Source organism: Drosophila pseudoobscura, chromosome 4, assembly GCF_009870125.1.
Source record: "Drosophila pseudoobscura strain MV-25-SWS-2005 chromosome 4, UCI_Dpse_MV25, whole genome shotgun sequence".
Taxonomy (NCBI): Eukaryota; Metazoa; Arthropoda; class Insecta; order Diptera; family Drosophilidae; genus Drosophila; species Drosophila pseudoobscura.
This window is the reverse complement of record NC_046681.1, coordinates 14,935,377-14,960,730: the sequence shown is the minus strand read 5'-3', so window position 1 is coordinate 14,960,730 and position 25,354 is coordinate 14,935,377. Positions and strand designations below refer to the sequence as shown.

Below are 25,354 nucleotides of genomic sequence, written 5' to 3'. Positions count from 1 at the left end.
AAACTAGAGACACTAGACACATATCAAACGGGTTCCGCTCGATATAACCCATTATAATCAGCTTAGACCGAAACAGTCCTTGCTAATAAATATACATATAGCAGGTACCCATCTAATAAACCGAATGAATGCCCAGATTCAACCATCCATTGTATTCCCAAGGAAACTGCTCCACAAATTTGCTGCTCTCCCCAGGTGCCAGGAGGAGGAGTAGGCTCCTGCCAAGAAGTAGCTCACAATATAGTATATGGATACAACACAAGATTTCGTACATCAATGAATCGCCAACTCCTCAATTCTCATTTCAATTAGCATTTGGGCTGTGCGCTCCAATTATGTGCTGCTCCAAGGGGCAGCCATAGCCTCTCTGGGCCATCTAAATGCCATTGACTAAGCAGAAACTACAATATCTAACGAGCAGAAGATGGTCTCGGGGAGATGGGGAATAGCAGCGTGTCTCATTATCAGAAAATATCAATATTAATTAGTATGTATTACGTGACAACTGCTGGTCGGAGCAGTTGCTCTCTCTCTCTCTCTATCTCTCCCTAGTTTCGCTAACAATTTGGCCATGGCTCCTGTGGATCCTGTGGAAAGCTAGCCCGTCCATAATTGTTTTCCGAATGTGCCATGGGAATGGGCATCCGAGTGCTGGAATGGGGCCATCATAGAGGAACTGGCGGGGGGGAAATCAACTAACCCGTCCTCGATGGATTAACAAAGTGATTGGCAACGACATTAACATTTTCATCAGGCCTCCGGCCTTTCAGTGTTTCCGTAGATGGGTTGGGTGGGGGTGGTGGTGGGAGTTGACGTCGTAATCCATCATCGATGCCATTTCAGGGGTTGGGACTGGGGGCGGCACAAAAGGAGCTTTGAATTTTTATGATTATTATGTGCGTTGCGAGCGGGTTGTATGTGTGTGTGTGGGGGACTGTCCATTCGATAGATGGCTTACTATCAACGGATTCCGCTGTGTCCGCCATTTATCGCAACTCATGGCGCACGTTTCCCCATTAGTCTTTGAGTTTATGCCCCCTAACCTGCCCCATACCCTTCTCATTCGTGTGTCCCCCACGGATGTGTTCTCTTTGTGGCACAGTGGGAGTGACTGGGAGTGGTGATTGGAGTAAAGGGGTAACATAAAGGGAACAAATCAAAGGATTGGTCACTTAAATAGAGATAAATTCGATAAAAACCGAAACATTCGATAAAAATCGAAACAATCGATAAAAATCGATAAATATCTATCGATTAGTATAGATCACTATCTAGGAAAATACTCAGATTTTTCAATCAATTCTTGGCACCCACTGTATCGCATTTCGTGCGGCGGGTGGCAAAGTGCCGATAATCATGACTGACTTCTACAAAGACAACTCATTCCATGCCATGCCTCATTCCTCTTTTTGGAGTGGACTCCAACTCATTCCTCATTCCCCATTCTCTGCCTCTCCCTCTCTCTCTATCTTTGGCTGTGAACACGTTTAATCTGCTTGCCACAGATTTCTATCACTGTCATGGTGGCTGTTGCCTTTGCCGTTGCCGTTGCTGTTGCTGTCATTGACATTGGCGACGTTGCGAGCGGACGCTGACTCTGACTCTGATACGCTGTCACAGTCCCCATCTCCGTCGCTGTCGCTGTCGCTGCCATTGTCAGTGCCCCATCGATACAGCCCAGGCTGCGGTGCGGCTTGAGCCTGGAGCTGTGTTGGGTCTTTTCGCTTTTTTCGCTGTCCTGCCGCTGCCTCCTTTTGGATTAACATCAGCGCCGATGCTCCGATGGTCGGAGCTGTGCCGTTTCGCCTTTTTTAATGATACACAATTAGTGCGATGATAAATGGTCTGTCAAATGCAGCATCAACAGCAAGGAGCCAGCTTGGAGCCAGTCCTGCTCCTCCACTCTCCACCCTCTCCTCTACTCTCCTGCTGCTGCTGCTTTGTCGCCCATCTACTTAGCCCGAAGCTGAAGCTGGCCCGCGCTCGCCTTTGTTGTAGTTTTGCCCATTGATATCGTCAGCTTTTTGTAGCTGGAAGTGAAACATCTCCTCCGTCAGATAGAAAAAGAACACGAGAGGCGAGCGGCGAGAGGCAAGATAGAGAAGGGGCAAAAAAATAAACTAATGATGGCAGCATCCAGATATTGGATATTAATTGTTACAAATAACAAGATGCGCTCGCCACGTCCTGCTGCAGTTGGAGCCCTCGGCTGGGAATCACTTCGGGGGCGACGCCAAGCGACGGAATCAATTAAAATGACGGAAATAAATTGTAGACACAAAGTACATTGTAGCCAAAGGACTAAGGACTCGGAGCGGACATCAGGGAACTATTTCTGATTAGCGTCCTCGTGCTCCCACCAAAAAGGGGGATAAGAGGATAAGGGCCATAAAATATTTCCAGCAGCAGCGGAAGGGAATACATATGTAGATGTAATCGATAGCCGGATAACTAAGGATACAATGTACATATACGGGCATACATATGTATTGACAAGTGCTTACGAGTGTACATACAATGAGTCATAAAACTGGAAAGGACTTACCCCCAGTGATGGTTGGCACATGGCTGAGAAAAATGCCATAAAATCAATAGAGCTTTCGCAGAGATGATATCTTGAAAGAAGACAAATTCATGCATAGCAGTGTGGAGGGAGTGATATATATTATTGGGCTGAGCCTCGACTTTATGAAAACTCTGTCGAGTACTGCTCTGCTCGGCATTGATTTGTTTCATTAAATATAACTCATATCCTCAGAATCCCTTCTTGGTCAAACATCAGAACTTCATAATAATAATGATTAACCCACTCAAGCATTTAGTGGTGACCCCAACCTTATGGTGACCCCGACATATACATAGATTTGACTTGTTTGATTAGATTAAACTGGCGCTGATAAGGGATTACCCGCGAAACGAACACCTACTCCCCATTCCCTTTGTACATTATTCGACTATTGCCATTAGGAGCCACCTTTCCTGCCGCCTACAGCCGCCTCCTCCCTTTAGGTAAATGCAAATGTGATGGCCTTCATAACTGTAAATTATCGTTAGCACAAATCAGGTTGCCACAACGGATACGGATCGTATAACGCGTCGGCAGGACGGTATGTTCAGTGTTTGTCTTGTGATTCAATTGGGCGCCGACTGCCTGTGCCTGCCACATCAACGTCCAGAGGTCGGAGTGGGCGGAGCGGGCGTAACTTCATTTGCATGTTCCCTGACTATCGGAATCGCTGATTGTTCTGGGCAACGTGTGTATCGTGTAACGCACCCACCCGCATTGTTATCGAATAGCCAAATTATGTGGCAGAAGGAGAGGGCTGAGGCTGGGACTGCGACTGGGACTGGGGGTTAATTTTGTGTACCATTCGGGGTGGATGCCATGCCACGCCAATTCTCTATCTCGTTTAACATTTTGAACTTTATTATTAGTTTTTGCGGTTGGATTTCGATTGCGAAAGCGAGTGCAATCAGAGCCGAGCCGCCGCAGTTTGCGGTGGCCAATGTGACCCATTAATTTGCGGAACTGGAACTGGAACTGCGATGCCAGTCATTCATCTTGCGATTGTTTGCGGTGTTTTATTTGTGGCTTTAAACATGAACCCACCGAAGAGCAGAGAAGTGAAAGATCGAATTGTGTATTGGTTGTTGTTCTTTATTTTAGTTTTTCGTTAGAGTTTGGCTTTCGTTAATAGTATTTTGTTTTTTTTTTTTGGTTTGGTTTTTTTTCGCCTTGGGCATTGCAAAGAGTTAAAGTTAAGATGGTTTTTAGTTTAAAACTAGATCCAGTGCTGGAGTCTAGAATTCGAAGTAGGAGTAGTCGAAGGTGCCGAACTGGGCGTACTTCTTCTCGAAGTACTTGGCGAAGGTGTCGACGAAGAAGATCTTGACATCCTTGAAGTAGCCGTTGGGCACGAAGAAGGTGTACTCATCGATCTGGCGATCGAAGGGATAGCCGAAGGGCTTGCTGTCCACGTAGCGGGTGCCGCTGCCGACGCCCGACGAGTAGGTGTAGTCGAAGTTGGAGAACTGCTCGTAGTCCGCGGTGTAGGGCGAGACGAAGAAGTAGAACTGCATGGGCATGCCGGACTCCCAGCCCTTGGGCAGGACCAGGCGGTCGGGGAAGGCGCTGTGGGGCTCGCTGATGTCCAGGGGGAAGTCGTACTTGCCCTCGGTGGCCAGCATCACGTACTTGTACAGTTCGGTGTAGGTGGTGCGGTCCTCGGCGGTCCACGAGAACTCCTTGGAGCTGCGCTTGATGGTGTTGCTGCCGGCAACGAAGGGATACACGAAGCTATCGATCTGCACGAAGTTCTTGCTGTTGTACACGAGGGGAATCACGCGGCCGTACTCGTCGAACTTGGGTCCCAGGAAGACGCGCACGACTCCCTTCTGCACCTTGTCGGAGTCGATGGTGAACTCGAAGTCGAAGGGCTTGTGGTTGAGGCGGGCCTGGCGGGCCAGCAGAGCCTTGTCCCACACGAACTCACCGTCGACGAAGGTCATCTTGTCGTTCAACAGGGTGGTCACATCGAAGTCAACAATGTCGTAGTAGGTCACCAGCTTGCTCACGCTGACATCCTTGATCTTGATGCCCTCGTAGACGAGATCCTTCTGGGTGTAGGGCTTCAGGTAGTACTTGAACTGGTAGAACACATCCGTGAACTTCTTGTAGAAAGTGTAGAAGAAGGGATCGCGCATCATGGTCTCGAAGTTGAGGAACACGTTGGGGAACACCTCGAAATCGTAGAAGTCGACATCGGCAAAGTACATGTGCGACAGCATGTAGAAGTAGTTGAAGAAGTACTTGTCGTAGGTATCGACATTGCCCTGCAGGTAGTTTCCGATGAACTTGATGGCCTCCGGCTTGCGCAGATCGATGACCACACCGTCGGCGGTCTTGTAGAAGCCGGTCTCGAGGACCTTGTACACGCGGCTGAAGAAGTTCTGGATCTGGTTGAACATTTCGAAGTTGCCGTAGGTCTGGTAGTCGTAGTAGTTCTTGCGGTAGCTGTAGCCGACACCGTTGTAGTAGATCAGCTGGGGATCGTAGCCGTACTCGATCTGTTTGTACCAGAAGAATTCGGGAATGTCACCGTAGCCGTTGGCGAGACGCTCCTGGTAGTAGCGGGCGAGGATCTGCTGGACATTGTAGATCCACCACTCTCCGCGACGATCCTTGTCGAGTCCGAACTCCTTGCCGTTGAGGAAGAAGGCGTAGTCCATGTTCAGGTAGTACCAGTAGGCGTTCCAGCCGAGATCCTCGGTGAAGTAGGACAGCTTGCTCTCGGCGTTGAAGAAGTCAATGTCGCGGGTGTAGTCGACGGGCATGTAGAATTTCTTGAGTCCCTTCATGATGTCGACGTACTTGGGGTCCTTGTTGAAGGTCTCCAAGTTCTCGCGGAGGAAGTACTTGTCCTCGACGTACCATTCCTGGTCCAGACCCATCATTTTGTACCACTGCCATGTCTTCCAGTCCTTGGTGTAGAAGTAGAAGTTGTCGCTGAATTCGCTCACGTCCTTGTACAGGATGTCCTTGTACTCCTTCTCGTACATGATCAGCTTGCTGAACACCTCATAGTCGAACTTCTCGGCCTCGTACACGAACTTGCTGTTGAAGAAGTACTGCGGGAAGATCTCGTAGATCTGGGGCAGGATCAGACCCTCGAATTCGGGCTTGTGGATGACGGCGAGGGTCAGAGCATAGACGAACATGCCCTCGTTGACGTGGATGCGGGCCCATGCCACGTTGTGGACGAAGGTCTCCCAGTCGTTGGCGTAGTAGAAGAAGTTGAACAGACCGTAGGCCTGCTTGTGATGGGTCTTCACCAGAGAACCGAAGAACTCGCCCTTGGGCAGCAATGCACCAAGTTTGTAGGACTCCCAGAATTTCTCCATATAGAAGTCGAATTCCTGCAAGGACAACACATGGTCAAACAGTCCTTGAAAAAGACAGTGAGTGTTGCCTTTTGCTTACCTTGTACTGGGCCTTGTCAACGATCAGCTTCTGTCCCATCTTGATCCACTCCTCGAACATCAGGGGATCCTCGACACGGTAGACCATCTCGAAGAGGAACTTTTGCTTCTCAAGGAAGTCCTTGTCGGCAATCTTCACCTTCTGTGTGGGCACACTGAATGCGCACACACAGCCCACAAGGGCCAGTAGTACTAGGCACAATTTCATCCTGGATTTTCCTGTCGCTCCTTCGCTCTTTGTTTGCTTCAACTGCTCCGGCTTTGGTTCGCTCAACGACCAACACCTAAAGTCTGTTGTCTGATTGCAGTCAGGCCGGTGTCTTTTATACCCCTAGAATGCTGTTCAAAATCTATCGATCCGTATGCTGCTTGATCCCCATGGCCCCCACAGCACTGTCCGTTGCACCATATCAGTCGCAGACAATGCCATCAGCATAGCCCACACATAGCTGCTGCTGCTACTGCTGCTGCTGCTGTTGCTGCTGTTGCTGCTGCCACCGAAAATAGCATCATATCATCCAGGTCGCCTTATCATCACCGTCGGATGCTGTCATCGCACGAGCGAACCGACCAAACGGACGCTTCTGTGAAGTGCACGTCAGGTGCGATAGCATCCGTGGCACTGCTGCTGCGTTCGCTATTGTGTAATTGATTATAATGCTGATGCGGTAGCGCCATGATAATATTTTATTGGATTATTATGATCCGTCAATGACACTGGACTTTCGCTCTCTGGGCTATGGCTGGGCGCAGCTTCTGTTGCCGCCTTCTGATATGATTTATGCAAAGTTCAAGTTTATTTTCGGTGCGCTTCAATCTGAGAAATGAATCTCTTGTTGTTTTGCAACAGTAGCATTGCACGAACGCATTAAATGAGTCTAAGATGAGATGAAAAAAGCATCAGCATCAGCAGTAGACATTCCTTTTTTCCCTCTATGGCTACATCAGAAATGTCTTCAACTAAAGGCATACCATACCATACCACATTTTTATTGTTCTTACTTTTCACTGTCTTCTTAATACCTTCTTTCAATCTGCTAATTGTTTGATGATTATGAAAACCACACACGCATAAACCCTTTCTGCAGGCGCCCTGTCCTCGGCTCCCTGCCCCTGCCCCTTGCCTTCAGTCAATGGCACTCGAGGTTGCACGGTTAGTTAACTTTTGCCACCGCAGCACAGCACCTGAAGGAGTGAAGAAAGAACTGCAGCAAAGTTGTTTTAAGGAACATCAGCAGCACCTCTCCACCCACCCACCTCACGGGCTCTGGTCCCGCCAGGACGCGAAAACTCACTCAAAATAAATGCGCAATTAATTTTCATGGCAAAAACTCGACAGGAACTTGGACTAAAGGTTGAGTGGAGTTGAGTTGTGGCGCGGTGCGGCGCGGCGCGGCGTGGCGAAGGGGCGAGTGGGATTTGGGGAGCAAGGAAATTGTTTCCTGCTACACAACTTTTGCCATTCAAGGGAGAAAAATAATAATAACAAGCTGCTTGCTGGCTCGGTTCGTTCGTTATTCTGGCTAAAAGTCCATAGAACTTTGCTTAGAATGGATGCAGAGAAAAAAAAGAGAGAAGGCATCGAAGGACTTGTAATGAAAGCAGTAACCGAAGTAAGCAGCAGCAACAAAATATTCTTTTCAATAAAAACAAGCGTGTGAAATATTTATCTATATATTATGTATAGAAAAAGGAGTCTATGGAATATCAGATATCCTATAAAAAGGCTATAAAAGCAAAACAGGGGTATATCAAATATGCCAAAAGTACGAGTATATATTCTTGAACAGAATCGATAGTCGAGTCTATATAGCCACAATTTTTAAGCTAAAAGAAAACTCCAAATAAAAAATACTAGATAAAGAATATAATCTACATCTTTGAACACCTGGCTTTTGTGGTATCATAGGGTCATGCCACGTCTGCCGCGACTCCAAGCGTTTTAGTAGGGTTTTCCACTTCTTTTTTTTTCTTGACTGAATTATGTACTTCCTCTACAAATTCGTTGGTTAATAGTAGGATTTCTTGTAAGAAAATCCTCGCTCTCCTTTGGCAGGAAATTGAAACTTTTACAAATTATTGTGTGTTCTTTCTGTACTTTTAATTTTCTTTGCTGAATGCTGGATGCTGGGAAGTTGGAATCCTGTGTTTGGGGTGCTGCAATTCTTAATTTATTGTATATTTTGTGAGAGTGAGAGAGAGAGAGAGCTTTGCTGAGTGAATATAAAAATGAAATCAAAATATGCAGCGGCCGCAAATGAGCAAAGTTTTCTTTACAGTTTTCGCCATTCCGTTTCGTCCTTATTTTTTGTATGTTCTGTTTATGTTGTTGTTGGTTTTTTTTTTGTTTGGCCAACTTCAGCGCCAAAGCTGCAGAATTTATTGCTTTTGAAATGCGGTTGCGCATAAATGTGCAAAGGAGCAACAATGGCAATAGGAGGGAAAATAGTATGAAAATAGGAGGAGGAGGAGGAGGAAAAGCTGTAACAAGCTGCGGTCTGGAATGAAGTCTGAAATGAAATGAAAAATCCTCACATAATTGCAAATGCGTGAGATATTTGCCAAATGGTGAAATTATGAAAATGAAATGAGACCTTTTCCTCTCCCCCACCCAATCCCCCCGCCGTGGGGGTGAAAATCTTTTGGGGCTCTCTCGCGTATTTATTTTTAAGTATTCCATTCAGGTTTCGGGCCTTCGAGGCATTTTGACGCCTCGTTTTTGGGGGTTCGCCCAACTATTATTTGGATGACTTGCTGAATTTTGGGTGGCAACTTATTTTTCTGCCTTTCACATTGGAAATGACTTTGACGGGGGGCATTTTTTTTAAATCAAAATACTGACCTTCAGCTCAAGCTCTTATCTGCCGAAACAAGGGGCAAGGCGAATAGATAGTGGACCTAGACAACCCAGAGACTCGAAACTATTAAATATTCGAATATATAGTATAATTTTTTGGTTTTAAATATTCAATTAGAGTGTTTGACAGCTTATTACTTGGGTCAGTGACCATTCTATTAACCACAATTATTTGTTAATTAATTAACGTCATTAAATGAATGTGAATATAAATTTAAATAAATTCAAGTGTTTCTGAATTGATTTCTTTTCCATTCGTTTATTTAAATTGATATTCGAGACTTTTTAACCGACAACTAATTAAATCAATAGCTTTATAATTTATTTAAGTTTTATACTGGATAAAATCAATTAAAAACCAAAGATAGTTTTCAGTATGTTTTTTTTGCGAAAAAAAAGAGAAATTTAGTGCATAATTTAATTGTGTCTTTAAGAGTATTTCTGTGCTTTCATAACTAAGGGAATTTTTGTCATTGGTCTTATCTGGGGGTCGAGGAAACATCCACTGATTAGGTCTGTTCCCAAAAGATGGCAAAAGGAAGAGTATGGGATGGAAAAATCATTTCAAATTTCGTTATAGATTCTTTTGTCCTCGAAAGTGCTTCAATATTATAATCTCTCTCTCTCTCTCAAATGAATTCACAAAGCAATTTCAAATTCTCTGCAGAGACCACCAGACCTAATGCAAACAGACCGAAAAGGGCTTTAAATCAACATCAAACATTCATTGTTTGATGGAAGTCCACAGTATAAAGTGCATGAATATTTCAACCCAACCACCGACTTGCTCACCGACTTCCCATCGACTCTTCATACAATACGCAGGGCAGAGCCCACATAATTGAGTGCTCTTTTATTTAACATGCAAAATTAATGGCCAAGCTCTACATGAATACAATAAAACTATTAATCAATAAGCGCTCATATGCCACCCGGATGGTCGGACGGACGGAGTCTGAAGTGGAGGGAACCCTGGAGGGAGGGACTCGTAAAAAAAAAAACGTTAAAGAAAAAGAACAAAACTTTTTTTTTGCCCACTTTATACATTTAATGGAGTTTGCCAAAGCAGCACACAGCAATTATATTTTAAAACTTTTTCCATCCGCATGAGCAATGAGCAGTACAATATATTGTTCAGATACCCTTCCCTTGCCAGAGGAGGGTATTACGAAGTTTTTGACACAGAAAGTCGTTCTATGGAATGTTTTCTAGAATGGTTTCTATCAGATTAGACAAACATTTTGCGACTGTTTACCCTCTAATTGTGATACGGATGCTTATCTGTTGAGTTGTTATTATTATTCATTTTAAAGCATCATTAAAGAAATTATTATAATCCAATAATCTTTTTTTTTTGCGTTTGATATAAAGTAATATCAGAATTGATATGCAATGAGGCCTTCCCTCATGGGAAAAACTCTTTTCAAAACTTCTTATAAAGCCACATTTCTGATTTCTCATGGGGTATATAGGGCTTCGACCGCCCCAGCACTCCCCACCGACTCTTTGTTCATTTCCTTTTTTTTTATTATTTTTTAGAGGCCTGTCGGAACTGGCTTTAGTTCGGCCAAAGATTCCAGAGAAAGTCCGCAGCTGGAAGCGGGTGCAGGGAAAAAAAATGTACACGAGTATATCCCCAGCAGGGGGTGGCAGGGCGGGGAGTGGGGGCCAGAAGTACAATAGCGCAAAGTTTCAAGTGGACTCGCATGTTGTGGATCGTAAGGAAAAAAGGGAATGGAGGGGCAGGGTACACTGGTCGTTGGCATCTGCTCAGCGTTGTGGCGCATATTCCACTTTTGTCTTTTATTGCCTGTTGTTGGACTCTCTCCCGCTTGTAGCGCAGCTTGGTTTCGACCGCATCTACCCCCTGCACGCCCTTTGTCCACCATTTAACAGCCAGCTTGTACGAGAGCATTTCATTGTTTTAAAACAATGTTCCCCCCCTCCAACTTGGTGGCGCTACTGACTTTGATTTTCCATCCCGTTCGCACGCCCTTTCATTAAGAACTAAGGTCTTTAAGGTCTTAAAGCTTTCAAATATTTGCATATCAAAATATCAAAGTTCTATTAAGCTCGTCTCACCTACGAAAGCTTTTTTGGATCAAGCTTTTGTGTTCTAAACAGTTCGTGATCTCAGCAGATGATAATAAAACGTGTTTTTACTGCCAAGATCTCAACGTCCTCGATAGTATAGTGGTCAGTATCCCCGCCTGTCACGCGGGAGACCGGGGTTCAATTCCCCGTCGGGGAGAGATGTTAAAATCTTTTTTTTTCTCTTTCATGCTTATTCGAACATTCCGAACCCTTTTTAAAGCAATTGTTCTTGTTGTTTCTTCTACAAAATGCCCCTTCAAAATTGCGTTGAAAGCAATAACAATATATCTTTTTGTGCTAGAAATAAGAATAAATTGTTTTCGTTAACCCTCTGCATCCCCAACACCACCGAAAGCAGTCAGCAAACAAATTAAGGTGAAACTAATAAATTTTCAACACTTAACAAAATGCAAAAACAAACCGAAAAAACCCCCAACTTTTGCCAAGCCCCCGCCCTTGCCACGCTTGCCTCAACCACGCCCGTGCCCCAAAGGCACTTGAAAATGTCTGGGTGTGTGCTCCTTCTTTTTTGGTTTTTTTTTTGTTTTTGCTGGCTGTGGAGCACATGGCGAACCTTAACAAAGTTTCACTTGAAAATTAAGTTGCCTTCCTGGCTACTATGCGAATTCAATAAATTTTCCTCAGGCAATATATGTGTGTGTGTGTGTGTGTTTGGAAAAGCCAAAGAGAAGGAGAGTGAGTGGAGAAAACAGGGGAAAACAGCAACAGAAACAGCCACAGAAACAGGAAAAGCGAGAGCGAGAGCCAGAGGAGAGAAAAGTTTGTACAGGTTCAGACGCAATATGAAGACCACAGAACGGAACCCAAAAGCAACACCCACGCACACACGAACCACTTCCCCTTCCCCTTCCACCCTCTCTGGCATAAAATATTTAACGGCCAAGGGGGCTCGCTCCCCCCTTTTGAAACAGTAGAATTTGAGGCTAGCATTGAAAAAGTGCGTCCCAAAAAATGTTTTCCTTTCTGGCTCTGCAGCAAACAATGAAAGTTCGCTCTACTCATTTTCCGCCATTTGCAGCCTGTGTGCTGAAATGCAAACGAAAGGACACACAGGCACAAACACGCAACGACACCTGCGGCCAGGGTTGCCAAATACACAAAAAAAAGCAATACCATATCGGAGCAAAAGGGGATCCGAATCTGGGTTACAAACTTTTTCAAATTGCATTCTGTTGGGTTGTTTTTTTACGTCTCTGCCGCTGCCCTCAAAGTGAATTTATGCCAACGCGAATATTTCCATTGATTTTGGTCTTCTTTATTGGTATTTTTGCCAACCCCTCCCCCATAAAACCCCACCCCAGAGAGCCATCCTTCCACTGTTCGCATCTTAAAATGTTGTTACAAACGATATTTTGTTTGTTTCTTTACCTACACTCCACTCGACTCGACTCTCTGCCACTTCGTTGTTCCTGCCACTGGCAAATAAATTGCTGGCATGATAAAAAACACACTCCCAAAACTACCGAACAAAAAAAAAACCAACAAAAAGAACTGCATAAAAACCAGCTGCAACGGAACCAACCAAAAAGGCAATATGCACACAGAGGACAGACAATGATTCGGTACTGTTCTGTTCTGTTCGGTTCCATTGGGTGGACCAGTGGCGAGGAGGGGGCCGGGGTCGAGGACGAGTACGGGTACCATTCGATTATTCATTTCGGCTGACAGCAGTCGCCTGGGCAACCCAGTTGCATTACTTCAAATCGACTCCTAATGGCTGTTCAAATTGAAAACTAATCAGGGAATTGAATGAGTTGCCTTGCAATTGGGGTCCTCGAGCAAATGCGATGAGAAAGCGCTCTCAAAAGCGTCTGCCAATGCAAATAAAAATCAATACCAATGCAAAGGAAAAGTTTCAGCAAAAAATTAAACCCAGGGGAAAATGTAATTGATAATAATCCGTATCCAAGATGATAATAGAATAAAATACCAATTGAATTCCATATAAAGATAGATTTAAATAACCTTTATTTTTTCGTATATTTTTCGAAACAAGAAAACTAATTCGATATTCGTTTCTGTATCTTTGCAGGTGTGTATCCAAACATAATGGAGCTATAAAAACTACAAATCCTTAATATCCTTCCTAGAATCCTACACCCCATAAACCTTAAAGATTTCCATTGAATCACTCGCGAGCTTTTTTATAGAATTGCAGTATTCCATTCATCAAGAGTCCCCGGTCCACCTCCAACGGACTCCGTTTCCAAGGTGAAAATTATTGAAATATTTGCCTTTGCCAAACGCGGCGGGCGTACCTTTGACATGATGGAGCAAAACGAGTAAAATGAGTAGACTTCCCCCTTTTTCTTCATGTCTCCTCATCAGGTCCTTCTGCCTCCTTCCTTATCATTGTCTTTGTACGTTTTCACTGGCCTGAGGCACTTTTATCTTTACTCCCAGTTTACTTTATATCTTTTGTGCTCTTTATATCTTTTGTATTTCTGCTACGTGCGCCGTTCGCTTGTTTTGCGCTTCCCTTTTCGGTCCTCCGCCATACGCCCCCCAATGGCAGGGTAAAATTATAAAAGCTTCTGCCTCCTTTACTGCTCTCAAAGCAAGCGTTTTCCTCACTTAAGACTTTCGGCTTCATCGGCTTTGCGTTTAAATAAATAAAACGCTGCTGGAGAGAACTTTCGCCCCGACAAAGCGCTCAGCAGGCGGAAACTCCTCGCTAAGACCCGGAAAGGACCTCGAAAAGCCACAAGTAGTCCAAGGGATCTATAAATATGCCCCCACCCAACAACCAGGCCACCCACCCATCAACACACATGATTGGAATGATGACATTGACGATTTGAATGCTTGAGAGCGTCCATAGAAAAACAATCCCAAAGGAAACGTCTGTACGATATCCTTTCTTATGATTTGATGGACCATTGAAGCTATTGAAATATTTAAACAATTGAAACTAAACTGAATGTTAGTAACAACCAATTAATGTGAAACTAAACATCTTTTGGGGATTTCAAGTGCGAAAGGATTTTAGACAGGATTTAACATAGTTTAATTTGTTTGACAAAATTAGTAATGCCATGCACAAAAAAATCTTTTCCCTCACGTAACGGAAACATCGTTGGGAGGAAGATTTCCTGTTTCTATGAGCAGGTCTTTCCTTAAAATCATTTCATGAAAATGACTGCGTGTAAGCCCCATTTCATGAACTCGGCTATGAAATGGTGTGGCGCAACCAACTTAACACCGTACAGAAACCAGGTGGCAACGCCAAAATGACTTCTAATTGAAAAAACAAATCTCTAGGCGTTTTTGCAATCAACTGAAATAAAATAAACAAAAATTTAGGCAAAGGAAAATATCTCTTCAATATTTGATTCTCTGAAAGATTATTGCCTTAAAATTTTGGTAGAGAAAAGGGTTTATTTATGAAATTTAGAGAATCCTCTTGCACAACTTTTATGAATTGCATTTCCAATGAAAACTGAGATTTTTTTGTGGGATTTTATTGCCATATTGTGAAAACTAGAATCCTTCTTCAATGAAAACCAACTTTGAAAAGGCTATCCTCTTGACTAGGCGGACATTTATAATCCCATGGACACCATCCATGAGAGTTCCATCCCAATGAGTGTAATCGTTGGCCCCAATTCGTTGGGGATGCAGATGCATCGATGGAAATTGGCAGAGGGTTTGGTGCTGGGCTGACAGTTACTAAGTTAAGCCCTACCCGTCTCTCTCTCTCTGTGTTTCTGTCTCTGTTTGTATTTGTGGCCAGGAGTAGTCCTCCTGTAACGTAGTACCTGCAAACGCTCGATTTGACATGACCCGCTTCTCGTGCACATGTGGATGAGGACGGAGGATGAGGATGAGAGGACGAGGAGGAGGACGAGCACGAGGACCGAGTATAAGCGCGCGTGCCATGTGAACCACAAAAGCCTGGCAAAGCTGATTCTGCTCCTGATGCGATGCTCCTCTTTACACTACAGGGCCAGCGTCCGTTTTATGGGTCATTGGAGCAAGCGTTCAGAGGAGCGGACATGATGCTCTGACTGGCATGCAGGCAATCATTGGGCCCAGCCCGGCAAGGCCCGGCCCGTCCCGTCCCGGCTCGGCTCGGGACGAGTTGATGAAAAGCCAGCGAGCGTGCAGCGACATAACCTACATGACGAGGCCAGGAGTGGAAGAGGACAGCCAGTTGAGGGCTCAGCCACGTTAAGATGAGCCAGAGAGATGTCTGGTTGACAGCCAAACGGCATCATTAAACACGAACAAAGTGCCATACTCTTTCGGCGTCATCATCATCAGTCGGAGCATCAGTTGGCGATGCAAAAGGGGGGGGATCTGGGAGCATAAACTTTAGCACGTGCTTACGACTCTTTGCCGCTTTCTCTCTGGCACTGCAAGAAATTCAGAGAAAGAATTTCTAAATACCCCAGAAGTTTCCAGAGAAATGTTCTGCCAGCTGTAAGTGCATCACATACTCGTCAGAGTCTTTCGTGCCAGGAATTTCTTAGAGCATCTGCATCCAAAGTGGATGCCAATTTATGGGGCGACTGCCAGTCATTGTTTGATTGGGTGCGTGCCCCAGTCAGCGTTGATCAATTACACGAGCCCCGCCGCCGACATTTGTTTGGCTGCATCCAGAGCCCAGCCATCCATCCTTGTGGAAGGCAAAGGCAAAGCCTCTCGTGCTCATATTTGTGGCGGGTCGCAGCATATCATTGTCACTGTAATAAGTGACGCGTGTGCTTAGTGCATACACCTGAGCCCCGGGACCTCCTTCGTGCTTTTGGCCTGTTTGCGATTCATTCATGCGTGCGCCCCGGTCCTAAATGGATGTGGGTGTTGCCTGCACCTGACAGCAGACCCCCATGCCGTACCTTGCCTGAGCCTCGGCCTCGGCCTGTGCCTCCTGCCTCCTGCCTCCTCCTCTTTGCCTCCATCTCTTGGCCTCGTGTTTGTTTAGGCACATGTAAAGCACATCTTATCTGAGCCATGTCGCCCCCCAGGAGCTCCAAGGATTATGCGAGTAAACACATGCACAGCAGCTAGCTGTAGCACAGAGTGGCATCATTCAGATTCTGTTTGTATAACATATCACGTTCCTGCCATGGAGAGAAAGTTCACAATGACGGGGCAGGCACCAGGAGTACGAGAATTATGAATTTTTAATTTCCCAAATTTCAAGTGCCGCCCAAAAGAGTGAAAGTCTCATAAGGAAAGCTGATGAGTTTCCCGTGAAAAGGATATGGAAAGGGTTGTTCAGTTTACTTTTAGGAAAAGTCATAACGAATTGATATCCAAGACTTTATTGTGCGGGAAAAGGTGCCGTGCCCGGAAACAAAGTAGAATTTCATCAGCATCCAACGCGTTCTTAGCATCGTTCCGTATAGCATTTAATTTAACACATTTCCCTCGATGAACTTTCCCCATCAACTTGATCCACATTAAACTTGATATGCCATTCTCGTAAAGTCAGCGAGGTGGTGGCCCCGCTTCGGTTCACTACGCTACGCATCCTGAGGCACATGTCCTGTTGGCTGTGGCGGAATTCTTCAACTTTCGCTGGGTTCTTGCCCTGAAACACCTGGGCAATTGGTTACGACAATTTGTTGTCATTAAGGAACCAGACTGTGGCGCCAAGTGATGCTCCACCAAGCCGCATCACCAGACACCAGTCTACGGGTCCTGCCTGGTCCTGGTCCTTGTTGCATCGCTCGTAATGAGTGAACGTTGCGCGCATCCATTGCGGGCGAATGCACAAAGGATATCAGGACGCCGAGCGCGAACGCGAAGAGCGTAAATAAATGCAAAAATAATACAATAATAATTAAAGCAGCATAAAATACAAACGAGGTCCTGGATGCTGGCTTCCCTACTCCAGATGGAGGCTCTTGGAGGTTCCATGGTCTGCTTTACTGTCTGTAGTGCCTGGTCCTGGCGTTAATTGCTGCATAAATGGCGTGTAGTTCATATCCTGTCACATTTCGTGGCATCCGCAGGACATGCGGAGGCGCCCGGCTCGCTCTTACGGCCTAAATGAATTTAAAGGCCTTTATGGCTATGGTTTTTCGCATCCCCCCTCCCCCCCCACACCCTCTGAACATTTCTCGATTAATTTAATTTTATTCGAAGCACGCACTGCACGCGGAAAATCAACGCCAGGTGGTGTCTTGTGCCGCACACAGGGCTGCATTCTGCATTATCATTTATTTATATTAATTTGTACAGCAGTCGCCAAACAAATTCCATGCCCATCTCTACAATAGATTTAGTTTTTGTCTATTTTTCGCAAATCTCTGCGCAGTTTTTTCCCGTATTCGATAAATTGTTGATGAATTTCCGATTGTAATTGGAAAACGATTTGAAATTTTAATGACGGGCAAAAAAACAACCATTTCCCAAAGCTATTTATTTGCGGTTCTCTGTTTTGTTTTTTGTTTTGGTGGATTTTTCCCACCCAAAAGAGAAAATATGTGGCCGGCGTGTCGTCTGTCATCAGACGAGGCGGCAAATAAATTTGATTTGGTCAAAATTGTTTGCATTCAAAAAAAAGAGTGAGCGGGGGACAAAAAAACCATATCATGCGGATAAAATACGCAGAAAATTCCCCACTGATTGGGGGATGGTTTTCAATGATTTTTTTGTCGCATAATAATCGTCGGGTGTGGGGGACAGAATATTTAATAGGATAATTTGTATGATTTGTGATTGTGATTGGTCTTGTGGCGACACGACAGTCGCCAATGATAGAATGCAGAAAAAGAGAGAGAGCAGTGGGGTAGGATTGGGGGAAAGCCAACGTTATTTGGCCAGAATTAATCGATAAGTAAGCGGATTATGTAAACGATATCTAGCGCGATAAGCAAAAAGGAGATCCCTCTGGTTTCCGCACTGGATTATCTTTCGGGGGATTACTGTGCACAAAATATTAGACAGCGGAAAATTGGCAACTGGGGGAAAAAGGTAAACAACACAAACCAAAGAAAGTCAAACAAACATTGCAGTTCCAGCTAAGAGATGATACATGCCCATCGATGGGAGAGGGAGGAGACTGCCTTCCGATAAGCTCAAGGATGGCACAAGGATGATAGCGGAACAGTGTCCTTCAGTCCAGAGGGGCATTCATTTCTGATTTCATTTCGGGCTCCCAATGATTTTTTCATTCTCTGGACTGCCTTTTGCCTTTTACCGTTTGCCTTTCGGGTGGCTCTCTTGCCTCTCCATCCATCTCTCAGGCCTGTCTGTGCCTCGTGTGCCTCTTGCCTCTTCCTGGCGACTGGGCTGCCTTTTGTGTGTCCGATTCGGTTTCGGATTCCGATTCCGATTCGGATTCTGTCTGGTCTGGTCTGGTCTGGCCATTTGATGTCCTTCTCTGTCGACCGTTGGCGTTCATTTCAATTAAATGCAAATCTCAACGAGGATTCTTTTTTTCCGTTATTGCTGCCTTTTTTCCGCCTTTCTGGCAGGAGATGGCGATGCCGATGGGTGGCTGTGGAGAGAGGTGTGTCGAAAGTCGTGGAATGTTTTTCACGCATCGCTGCATTTTGTTTTCCGGCAAGTGAAGCCGCTTTTCCTTCTACTTCTCCTTCTCGTTCTCCCTCTCCCTCTCGCTCTCGCTCTGCCTTTCCCTCCTCATCAGACGCTCCTTGCCGTATTTTCGTTTCCGCATTATTTTTTATGACGGCATCCAGGGATTTTTATTTGGTTACCCCCGGGGCCTGGGCTGGACAAGGTGAAATTTTACACAATAGAAATGTTCTCTCTCTCTGGCGCTGGATAAAGATTATTTTATTTCCTGCAGATACATTTTTGATGCATTTTAAAGCTCAAGAATATGTACTGGCGATGGAGACGGGGCTGGAGCCTCCGCCGTAAGTTTTTTCTTGCACCGGAACTTTTATTATTGACAGACTCTCGACTCGACTCTCTCTTGGCAGCACTAAAAAGCAGCATTTGGCTTGCATTTTTGAGCACGGCTCTTGCATGTTTAATGTTGCATTATTGTCTGCCCGTGCCACGCCCCGCCGCTGCAGAGGGTCTCCACCATGTGTCGTCGGGCGTGAAGGCTATTTAACGCTTGGCGGTTGATCAAGAATTCTGCAAGTTCTCGTAAAAATGAAAAATTCATTAAGAAAATATTTAATAATCAGCTTATTTTGTCCCATCTGACTGGCTGGCTCCTCTTTTGTGTAATTTGTGTAGGAAATTGTCGAGGAAATGCCTTAGCACACACTGAGAGAGAGAGAGAGAGAGTGCTGGTGGTTGGTGCCTTTTCCTGGCTCCTGGTCGGAAGTTGACCATTAAGTTGGTTGGTTCTTGCATGGTCACGTCCCGCAAGTCAATGTCAAACACGGCAGGACTCGACTCGACGGCTCTACGACTGGACGACTCGACGACTCTCCGACTCGGCTCTCGGCGCATTTTGTAGATTTTCGTACGTCAGGAGGTGGAATTTTATTTCATTTTATTTTCTGTTGAATTTGCATAATTTCGAGCAGAACAGTCAGCGACGGTGCAGTCGGTGGGTCCCAGGTCCAGGTCCAGTTGATTAAAGTGATAGACTCTCTGTTCTGTCAGGGTTCTTTTCATTTTTATTTTCCATTTCCTTCTACTATTTTATTTTTTCACGTTTTGTTCAGCTGTCCAGCTGTCCTGCTGTCTGGTCCGTTGTCCTTTGTTCAAACATATACATATAGATATGGGTATATGGGTACTACGGGGGACTATGGGGAAAACAGGAATTGGATCTGGGACCCCTCCATGGTGCTCCATGGACCCGGTGCCTGGTGCTTTTTTGAGTTTGCAGTTGACTTTTGTGCAAAGTCAAGGTAAATATTAGATTTTTGGTTGTGGCAATTTTTCCGCTCTTTTTCCAGTATCTATGAAGAGGGTTGGGCCGCTATCCCTGTGTGTGGGTGTGTGTGTGTGGGTGGGCGTTCCACCTTGTATTGTATGTAGATATAGGTAAAGTAAATATTAGCTTACAATTTTGGGCTTACAAAGTTTTTTGGCCAGGTCGACAAAAAGGCCCGCGGTGGCATTAAACAAAAGTTGGACCTGGCCACATAAAGCATGGTCCAAGGGGCAGGCAGCAGGGGCTCGGTTGCGGCAGCAGAGCAACAAATGAGAATGATTATCATGCAAATGATAATGGAAGGCAGCTCAGGTGTAGGGGGGCTAGGAGAGGGTATATTGAATCAGGTAGGGCAGAGTGGATCTATAGTTACAAATTGGGAAAGAAAAGGGACTTTTTATAAAGATATCCTTCAATGGTCTTTTATTGTGATATTTTAAACATATTCCTCAAGATCTAGAGTTCTTGCATATTTCTAGAAGACCACTTCTGTGTCCTTTAAGTATTCCAAACATTTTCTCTATCTATCCATCTACCTCCTATGTTTTTCTCTCTTCTCCTATCTGCTATATCTTTTGCTTGTATCTTTTACTCACTGTTTTCCCTCTGCTTTCGCTCTTCTCTTGTCCGTTACACCTTTTATTTTATGTACCTTATATCCTTCTTTTCTGCTTTTCCTCTGCGGCTGTTGCTTTTCTTATTCTGTGTCCATCTGTCTCTTCTCCTTCTTCTTTCTCTTTTGCCCTGAGACATTCTTCATGTTTTGTCTGCTATAATTATTTTTCCATTCTCGTGTTTTCCTTTGGCGACTTTCTCCAGCTTTTGTTTTCCTTTTCCCCCTTTCATTCTTTCTCTTCCGTCTTCCGCTTTTGTTACTTTTAATTAAAGCAAAAAAAAACAAAAAAGCAAAAATGTCGCTTCATTTGTACAGTTTTCTCTGTACAACTTTCGCTGTAGTTGGCACCACACACCACATCACTGCGCTCCTGCCCCCCTTTTCCCTTCTCCCCTCTCCGCCTTTTGGGGCGGCCTCTCTTTAGGGAGCCCTGGCTGTTTTTCCGCACATGTCCCACGTGTCACGTTAAATGTCAAACAAACAAAAGGCTTCTTCAGTCCCGCGCATAAAAGCTCCTTTTTTTCTACCCATTAATTTTAGTATTTCGCTTTTTCAATTTTTTATCCATGCCGCCCCATTGAAATGAAAAGTGGGCGGCCGCGAAAAAGAGAGTCCAAATGTACTTTCAATAACCAGGTAGCCTCCCCCATGCCCCATGCCCCCCATCCCACGGAAAAGAGCATCGAATGAGGGCAAAAAAAGCGAGGAGGAGTCACCAACTTTTTCGCTCTTTTGAGGTTGACCGAACATTTGCTGTTAAAAGTTAAAAGTCCTCGGAAAAAGCGAGGAAAAAGTTGAGGGAAACTCCACAAACACACACGCACGAAATGCAGGCAGTGCCACAGACACACACTCTTTATACATACAGTATTTGGAGGCGATTTTCCAGCAGCTAATGAATGTTTATAATGAATAAAAGATTGCTTTGATCGGCACCCATTGGGGAATGACATGATTTGCCTTCCAGAGAGCATCACCTTACATTGTAATCCCTTGTGGGAGGACTCGAAACCTTCTTTGTTGCTGTTTCGGACAGACAGATAAACCGGCTACAGTTTGTGGCAAGTGACAACCATCAACGTTTTTGCCCCCATCGTCATCATCATCATCATTATCGTCATCACAGTGGGTACAAAAAGTAAATGCGAATAACTAAAGTACACAGCTGACAAAAACTTTACTGCGTCCTCCCTGAAGGACCACAGCATCGGATGGGGGGCAGGGGCCAGTGGCTGTTGCTGTTGCTAAACGGGTGGCTATTCTTTGTGCTGCTTCTGCTGCCTGCCCGCATAGCCCACTTACCCCCGAACCCCTAACCCCTTACGCCTGACCGCTTGCCCCCAGCCCTAGTCTATGGAGTTTTTTGCATATCAAGCTAGAAGGATCTCCACTCTCCAGTCACCATTTCCATTCCCAACTTCTGCTCTTTGCCTTGTGCCGCCCCGGCAGCTGCATTGTTTTCCTGTGCGGCGCCATTTTGCAGCATTTTCCTACTCCCACTTTCGTCTCTTGCTCCTGCTCCCTGTTTCTGTTTATCCCCCCACCACGCCCCTTTTGCTTTTTCCTTTCTTCTCAACTGCTTTTTGTCGCCTTTAACGCCGCCTAATTGCCTAATTAGGCATTTGCATGCTGAACCAAAACCATCTCATCTGTCTCCCATCTTCCACCACCTACCACCTCCCCACCGTCCGACCTAACTCATTCGGAATCCTCCCCGTTGGCCCTGTTTTCTGATGCAAATTTTGTGTATAACTTTTTCTCCTGACTTTACTTGCAGGTCCCGAAGATATACTGAAGTTTCTGGGAAACGAAAGTGTCGTGGATCACTTTAAGCTCGTCACCAAGGATGGCAACAGTCTGCTCATCGGTGCAAGGTGAGTTTTTCCTATATACTGTATACAAGAAATGGCTAAAAGATAAACCCAGTGGAGATGGAGGGTACCGTAGGGCAATCCCCGACTACCCATTCTATACCAAAGAACCCCCAACCGATACTCTATCTTTCTGATTGATACCAAAGATATCAGTGAGGAATACCAGCTATGGATTTATATAGACGCCCCCTTTTATGGGGCTAAGTAACCTGCTGACATCTCATGGATAACATGCAACAGTTCATGGTGCAAGTTTTGTCCCCATCATGTCTCCTCCATAATGTCAGGTACCTGGTGGGACAACCCTCGTATATTCGATGTAAGTCTGCTCTCAAGCATTTGTTTAACACGTTTAAATGAAAACTCCTGAGAGAAAAGAGGAAGCAAAGATTGGAGGGAGGATATGCAAGTGAAAAATTCAAATAAAGCAAACTTCAATTTACTTTTCGCACACATTGTATTTGATTTAAGTAGAAGATACGAGTGGGAGTAGCAGTACGAGTGGCAGTAGGATGTAGTATGTAGTATGTTTCCATCTACCAGGATATACTCGTACAAACAGGACCAACTTTCTCGGGGCCAAATATGAGATAGAAGATGTGGGATGGTGGTATGGTGGGATGGTTGGATGGGTTCCCGTGGCAACTTTGATTTTGCAACACCGACAACAGGAAAGAAAAGGCAAGGAAAGGGTAAAAGGAAACGAAAAACTTTTGCAGCAGGTGCCCCTAAGATATGAGGAAATGTGCTAAAGTTTCTAGTAGTTCCAAAGACTTAAAGGGTTCCCAAGGTTGTCCGGGGGGGTTGGCCAGGGTTGCCAGTCTGCGTGTGTGTGCGAGTGTGTCTGTGGGGTTGTGTAAATTTTGTCGCTGCCAGAGACCGCAAAAGATGCTTACTGCAAATTTAGGGTTTGCTGGGTTTATTATATTCCGCACAGACAATGCCCCCAAACCCACTGAAAGGCACACACACACACACACACAGTCAGATGCAGCTGGTGACACACATATTAAAATGTTGCATACTTTTTGTGTGCCCAGCCAGACATAATAAACTTGCCTGCCCTGTGTCTCTATGCTATCTAGGATCCTAGGAGCCTAGGAATTTGTGTGGCAAAGGAATGCGTGCAGCTTGTAAGACAAGACATCAACACATACGCGCATGCATACACCTAACCCTTTTGGCCCATTGTCTACCCGTTTTCTCACTTGACAGTCTTCTTTCGAGACTCCAAAACTGAAGGGCGGAGATGAGAACGAGAGCAGAACTAAGCAAAAACTTTGGTAAATAGTTTTTGTTTTGGTTATTTAATATTAGCACGGGTTGGACATCACACAAAAATTCAAGAAATATGTGAAAATGTAAGGGAGGAATCGTAGGCTAGTCTGGAAGATTGAGAAATCTTTAAATTAATCTATAAAAATTGAAGGTTTCAATGAAATCACATGTATGGTATAGCAATAGGAGCCCTGAATGAACAGGCAATCGAATCGATTCGGTCTATTACAATCAGCATCTCTCAGCATCCCCATTTTTACTGTGTCAGAACCGAAAATTTCGGTTTTTTTCCTCGCTCACTTTCTATTTGATTTTCTGGTAGAGAGATTGAGCAAGTACTACAATAATTTGCTGGGCTCTAACATATGTACATATATGTATGTACATATGTATAGCGTTTCTATCTTCTATGCTAGAAATTATATGCTTTATTTGTTCCAAAATAACTCGAGTGCCTACTATTATTCCTTGAACAGCAAAGAGCTCTTTGAAAGCTCTTCCAATTGTTGGATGAAATGCCAATTTAAATTCAATCTTAGAACACGATTTAGTTATGAGAACTTTAGCGACCTTCGGGGCTCCATCTTCGTCTTCGTTTTTCGCCAGTGGAACAATTTACAATGGAAAGATAATGAGGCAGCAAAATGCGAAGGCATAACCAAAGCAGGAAAATTAAGTGAGATCCCACACACACGTGCACACACAGACATTCGAAAGGAATTGCTTTTGTGTGTGTGTCAGTGTGTGGTGTGTGGGTGGGCGAGGGCGCCAGTGCGGGGGCGGGGGTGAAGCTTCTCAGCTTATTTTTTTCTGCACGCATGAACGAATTTGTATGCCAGCGATGTCGTTGCCAGAGTTGCCACTTACGTGATTAATGGATTTTTAACAAGTTCCACACACACACACACGCATTTCGAAAAAAGAAACTTACACACACACACACATACACTCACATATATCCACTTATCAAACCCCAAAAAGAGTCAAAGTAACCGAAAGAGAACCGAGCACCGAGCACCGAGAAGCGATGGGGCGACTGTTGGTGAAAGCCAAAAAGCGCCACGTGTGCACACATGTGTATCTGTATCTGGGCGTGTATGTGTGTGTGGATAGGGTTTCGTGTTGTGCGGAATAGGGGCAGAGAGGGGAGTGGGGATCCTGGAACGGGCCTGTGGAGCCCAACTAAACTAGGATGACAGGCGGAAATGCGAATGTGACACGCGTTTTGCATGTGAAACGTCATGAACAATGTAGAAGTAGAGAAAAAATAGAAAATTGTACAACGCCTCAGCTCCCCCCCGTGCCCTGTGCCGCTTACCTGAGTGCCCCTTTTACATTTCCCGTGGTGTTGCAGGTACCATGTTATGTGTCCCTGCACCTGATGTCGGCCATGTCAAAGGCAATTCGTTTCCAAGAGCCGAGGGGGTGGTGTGGAAATAAATTGGTTAAGGAATCAATTGAGAATGCTTCTTTTCACAGCAATTAGGCGGTTTTATGTGAGGTTTTAGATTTAGAGATTAATTTGTACAATGCCTAAGGTTGATTTGATTGCAACGATTTTCATTTAAACTCCAAATTTTCGGAATTAATAGGTGCAGGACTTCAAGCAGATGTTTTTCTTAGTAATTCAGGAAGAAGATATCATCTCTTTTCTTTGATTACAAATTCCAGATATTCGTACAAGTGGGAATATAGTCGTAAATTCTTAATTTCAAAAGTTTCTAAGATTCCCAGTAAGCATTTGCCCCACTTATTCGCTTCAATGCGAATTCCTGCCTTAAACTTTCGACTCATTATTGTAATTGTTGTTGTTGTTGCCT

At 44.8% G+C, this 25,354-nt stretch overlaps 2 protein-coding genes and 1 non-coding gene across 8 annotated transcripts in view; 2 read left to right on the top strand and 1 right to left on the bottom strand.

Moving 5' to 3' along the window:
* Positions 1 to 25,354, top strand: part of LOC4816208 (semaphorin-1A) — a 120,136-nt gene that overhangs the window by 52,173 nt on the left and 42,609 nt on the right. For all 6 annotated transcript variants that reach the window (XR_004469437.1, XR_004469438.1, XM_033380740.1 and 3 more), the window contains exon 2: positions 22,160 to 22,256. Coding sequence is in view for 4 of the 6 variants with exons in the window: in XM_033380740.1 (XP_033236631.1) it covers positions 22,160 to 22,256 (97 nt within the window). In the remaining 2 variants the exon portion in view is untranslated. The remainder of the gene's footprint in view (positions 1 to 22,159; positions 22,257 to 25,354) is intronic.
* Lsp1gamma (Larval serum protein 1 gamma) lies at positions 3,698 to 6,274 on the bottom strand. Its single transcript, XM_002133286.3, has 2 exons — positions 5,981 to 6,274; positions 3,698 to 5,916 (listed from the first exon to the last, which is right to left on the bottom strand). Exons 1-2 carry the CDS (start codon positions 6,185 to 6,187, stop codon positions 3,802 to 3,804), a joined length of 2,322 nt encoding a protein of 773 aa, XP_002133322.1. The 5' UTR covers positions 6,188 to 6,274; the 3' UTR covers positions 3,698 to 3,801.
* TRNAD-GUC (transfer RNA aspartic acid (anticodon GUC)) lies at positions 11,016 to 11,087 on the top strand. Its single transcript has one exon. It is a non-coding gene; the product is annotated as a tRNA-Asp (tRNA).

What these genes read in the sequence shown, in the direction of transcription:
- Lsp1gamma (XM_002133286.3), bottom strand. Translation starts at nt 6,187, where the DNA reads ATGAAATTGTGCCTAGTACTACTGGCCCTTGTGGGCTGTGTGTGCGCA. An exon ending in TTGACAAGGCCCAGTACAAG is followed by an intron (nt 5,917 to 5,980) that starts GTAAGCAAAAGG and finishes TTGTCCTTGCAG; the next exon opens with GAATTCGACTTCTATATGGA.